The sequence below is a fragment of the Etheostoma cragini genome, chromosome 10 (genome assembly GCF_013103735.1).
Source record: "Etheostoma cragini isolate CJK2018 chromosome 10, CSU_Ecrag_1.0, whole genome shotgun sequence".
NCBI lineage: Eukaryota > Metazoa > Chordata > Actinopteri > Perciformes > Percidae > Etheostoma > Etheostoma cragini.
Genome location: NC_048416.1, coordinates 12994506 through 12999665, shown reverse-complemented (window position 1 = coordinate 12999665; position 5160 = coordinate 12994506). Strand labels below are relative to the sequence as shown.

General features: G+C 41.7%; 1 protein-coding gene across 1 annotated transcript in view; it reads left to right on the top strand.

Annotated features, from left to right (window-relative positions):
- Positions 1–5160, top strand: part of frmpd3 (FERM and PDZ domain containing 3) — an 87556-nt gene that overhangs the window by 66985 nt on the left and 15411 nt on the right. The window contains exons 3-7 of the mRNA XM_034884433.1: positions 3505–3617; positions 3865–4019; positions 4157–4259; positions 4553–4598; positions 4694–4700. Of these exons, the coding sequence (XP_034740324.1) occupies positions 3577–3617; positions 3865–4019; positions 4157–4259; positions 4553–4598; positions 4694–4700 (352 nt within the window). The 5' untranslated portion in view covers positions 3505–3576. The remainder of the gene's footprint in view (positions 1–3504; positions 3618–3864; positions 4020–4156; positions 4260–4552; positions 4599–4693; positions 4701–5160) is intronic.

The window sequence follows — 5160 nt, the reverse complement described above, 5'->3', positions numbered from 1 at the left end:
TTAAATTGGTTTGATGTTCCAAAACACTTAAGTGTGACAAACATGCAAAGGAACAGGAAATGAGGAAGGGGGCAAACAATTTTTCACACCACTGTACATATAATTCCTCTGCTGGCGTAAGAAATATAAAAGGTATTTTTTAATATGCTTTGGTTATGAGAAAAACTTTTGTTGTTTCGGAAATTTGTTACCAAGCTGATATTTCAGTGTTTATATGCATCTGTTCCCATTTAACTTTTTTATGTCTTTTGGGCAATAATATGTCTGAAAAGTGGAAAAAATAGGAAAGTATGTACATAGATCTTGCTTTGATGGCCGCTAAGAAATGCATAGCTTTAAAAGGGAAGGCTTCCAAACCCCCTGCAGTAGTCCACTGAAGGAATGAACTCTTAAGCTACTTTGTTATGGACAGCATTTATTTTATTTTAAATTTTTGAATGTGTTGTTTGTTTTGTCCCATTGTGAAAGACCTGAAATATGAGGAATGAGAGTTATGGATGAAATATTTTCACACTTTTTTACAAAATACAATAACAATAGATGAAAATGCGAATTTAAAAAAAGAGTTATAAAGGATTAAGGGACTTGATTAATTTATTTAAATCCGAGTTGATTAAAATAGTTGCGATATGATGAAAACAGAGCTATGTCTCATAATTTCCTCATCATTTCTCCATTATTTGCAATAACAAATTGCCATGTATCAATTAAGTTACTTTTGCCGAAAATCAAAAACCACGGCCTGGTTCCTCCTTTTATTTTGCAGAAAGTCATTCTAATACTAGTCTCGCTTTGCCAGACCTTCCTCCACAGCACTGCGGAGGAGGGCCTGGCTAGTCCAAACAACATTCTGGGAAGGGAGATCAGAGAAAAACATTCTCTGGTTTAAGGGTTTTTCCTTAAACCAATCATCATAGGTGGCGCTACACACCGGACAGAGTCAGAGTGCCGCTGCAAAATAGCCTCGCAGAGGAACTTGTTTTGGTGGAACATGTACGTTCTAAAGTTGTTTTAGTCTTGCAACAAAAAACTCAGATTGGACAGACAGTCTAGATAGCTGTCTGAAATTACCCTGCAGAGATATGAGAAGCAGTTAGCCATACCCCTCCAAAATCCACTGGAGCTTAAAATTCGGACACAAAGAAAGCAAAAGGTACCAGACATCTGGCCGAAAAGAGTGAAATGCAGTGTTCCCCCAAGCTAATGATAGCGCTGTTTGGGGAGATATATACAAGGGATGATAATAACTAAAAAGGTCATTCTTCCCAGACCCTGCGGCCTGGTTAGCTGCTACAGACTGGGACTCTGGCGCAGAGCAGGTATGTGATGCCTTGACCTCTGGTGCCAGAGGAATTGTTGGCATCTGGGCACAGTGGCTGTGGGGTGATCGAAGAGCGCTGGCTAGTCCCCTCTCTTCCTTGTAGCGGCCACATCACTATTCTCATCCACCCACTATGCCTCTGTCCACCCGAGCTTCAACAAGCTACGAGAGCCGTAGTCATAGCAACGGGTAGGCCTGACGATGCCCTTGAGGATCATTTCTTGACAGAGTTTCTCGGTGTCCTCTCTCAGTAAAAGGTCTGCTCCTCTGCTGAATGGTTGTTTATCTTTGCAAACATGTAAGCGTCATTGTCCCCCGGCTGCCTTTATCTTTCTCACTTCTGTTCAGATCTTCCTCAACACTTATTTACTATGCCAAAACCCATTTCTAAATTAAATAATTAAGTAAGAATTAAAAGCTATAAATCCAGTGCGGTCTCCACAAAGCCACAGAACAAAAACAGACAGAGGAAGACATGTTCCTCTGTTTCTGATTGCATAACAGTTATTTTTGCTTGTACAATAATGATGTTGGTGGCACTGATAATAACAATTAGCTGGTTTTCAGTTTACAGATTTGATCTTGATACAGTATGTACAAAAAGGGCTCATGGATTGTCAGAATAAATTGAAGGCTCTCTAAACAATGGACAAGGTGTATGTGCAGGCTATAACTCAACACAGCAAGGCTATTTTTATTGTCTCCTTGCTGAGGTCAAATCTTGGCTCCTCTGCACTTGAGAAGAGGTGCTGAGGAGTTACAAACGTTATGAATGACACACACACACACACACACACACACACACACACACACACACACACACACACACACACACACACACCTGATAAGCGGCTAGTCACTGGCACCTCCTTGAAGATCCAACAGAATGAGTGTCCTTCCAGCAACTGGGAAGGGAGACAGATGGTGGAAAGAGGGGAGGCATTAGGGACAGAAAGAAGGAGAATAAATGGGGAGAGAAGTGCACTGTCAGAATCCACTGGGAGAATCAAAGGAGAAAAATAATCATTCTCAATCAAAAACATCTAATCCTTTTTAGAGGCAGAACCAGCTGGTGCGGGCCGTTTGTCACTGCTGTGCACCTCCGATACAGATAGATGATCCTTTGTAAGTCAACTGAATCCAGACATTTTTATTAAAATCTAATCTTTTTAAATGATTAGCATAAATGAAATTCAAAGCACACATAATGGATTTTTAGTCATGGACTGAGCTCAATATGAACCCTATCTACAATGCATCAACCCTCATCTGATACCATGACACAAGGTAGAGATCCGTAATGCATTGCTGGAATTGTAAATGAGCCGTGCTCCCCCATTAGCCACTGTTATCACAAACAACAAGTGACATGAATATAAATCTAAACTATTGACTAATGTGACTCCGCCTCCTGTTACTGACTCCTGACAGTCTGTTCTCTGCCTGTGGTAAGTATTCACTCTCAACAGTGTATTCCTGCATAATTATCTACTGTACTGTTGTGCACTTTATCCATGTCTGTTTTAGCCCATCTGCACCGTTACCATTCCAATCGGTGTCTCATCTTTAGTCAGCAATCATCAGAATTCTATATCACAGAAATGAACATAAATAACTGTCTGTCTTTTCCTCTCACAATCCTTTCCATCCAATTTTATTTTATATTTTCCTGCCACATACACACTAACACACTTTAGTAATCTTGCTTTCATTGCCTCCCACACAGGCATCTGTAAAAGAGCATGTGTGGTTCACAGCAGTAGCTTGGTCCACACTGTGAGAGAGTATCTGAATCCTTCATGTCTTAAATACTCTAGTCTTGTGTGTTACAGTATACTGTGTGTCCTTGATAATTGCAGTATTTCTAAAGGCAGGCCTCAAATGTCAGATGCTTTTAGCAATACACATGCCTACACTGTGATTTCCATCTTGTGCATTTTTATGTGAGAGGCAACGTGTTGACATTGGATGACATCTAGGATTTTAACGATACATTTTTTACCTTCCCATCTATCATTTCATTTTTCTGTGCAGCAGCATTCAAGATGTGCTTCGACAAGCTGTGGTTTCAACACAGAAAATACAAACAAGCTACAAAAGAGTATGTTAGCATATACTGTGGATTAAGCAGGGTATCTTAATATTGTGCTTGCTTCCCTCGTCTCCTCCTTTCTCTTGTGCAGGTGAATGATAGGGAAACAGAGAGCAGCCTTTGCAGTGCAACCCTGTCCCATGCTGCTCCCTTCTCTCAGGGAATGGCCAAGGTCCAGGATGGACACACGAACGCATGTGACAGGTACACTGTGCTACACATGACCTTAACACTTTTTCCTCTACAATAAGAGAATATCCACAGCAATTTCCCTCAGGATAAATAATGTTTTGTCTTTTATGGTTTTCCTCATTTAAACAATGCACCTCGATATGCATCGTTTTTGTATTTATAACTTGTGTGTGTGTGTGTGTGTGTGTGTGTGTGTGTGTGTGTGTGTGTGTGTGTGTGTGTGTGTGTGTGTGTGTGTGTGTGTGGGGGTACTCCGCAGCTCTGCAATGTTAGAGGAGAGCCAAGATGGTATGGACAGTGGTACCCTAAGTCCTGCCTCCGCTCGACAGGTCACTATCCAGCGCCACCCGACTCAAGGCTTCGGCTTCATTGCAGGCAGCCAGAGGCCTGTCATTGTACGCTCCGTCTCGGCTGGTTAGTGTGTGTGTGTGTGTGTGCGTGCGTGTGTTAGAGAGAGAGATAGAGATATTTTGATGATTCAAACTTAAAACTTTCCTTTGTACTGTAGGTATATGACTTTGTATGCTGGCTGTTACCCATCTTATCCGCAGACGGCCCCTCTTTTGGCAAGCTTCTCCCTGGAGACCAGATCTTGGCCATTAACGAGGAGACGGTGAGCGACGCGCCCCGAGAGAGAGTCATAGACCTTGTAAGGTAACATCCTTTACTGTCCCGGGAGGGAGGGAAGGAAGGGAGGGCCAGGGGACTAGCAACACGGGCAAGTGTAAGTAAAGAGGACATGGGTGAAGAGGGTGGATCAAAAGGAACAAATTGTTTCTTATTGTTGGTGAAGCGTTACAGTACATCAACACAAACCTGTGGAGCATGCGGTCCTTTTGCAGCTTAAGGACAGCCAGGATATGGCAGATATAAACCAGAGAAGCTCTTCAAATACCATGCTGTCCATGGTGTTATCTAACCCACTCCACTCTGTTGTCTTTTCATAGACGCTGCAAAGACACAATAGTTCTCACTGTGCTGCAGCCCCATCAGGTAGTATAATGGGACACTCACTGTCTTTCATGTTCCTCTCCCTAAGGATTTCTCTATCAGTCTTAACACTTTTCCTGTCACTCTGAATCATATAGAAGCACCGTACAGTATTCTGCTCCAACAGTGCAATGCACACATTATACACATTAGTGTTCATGGCCATGGCTTCAGGAGTAACTCCTTTTTCTGGTAAACCCTTTAAGAACAGCTTCATACTCGAGACCTCATACATAAGATTAAAATTAAAATAACATTTATTTAGCTGACTAACTGAAATGGAAATTTTTAGAACATGAAATACTAATTGATTTAAATCTGATTTTTTTCTTTAAATTTCATCATTTGGAATTCATAGAAATTATACGGCAGTTCCGCATGTGTTGGCTCTAACATCTTTATTGAAACATTTAGTTTAGCAGTTTCAATATGTTGCATTGCAGCAGCATTAGCCAGCTCTCAAACACACGCTACACCAGCACTGGCAGCCACAGGGGCTTTTCATTTATTTCTCTTCTTTCAAGCTGATTTAAGAGCTATTCTCTCTCTCTCGCCCCCCCCCCCC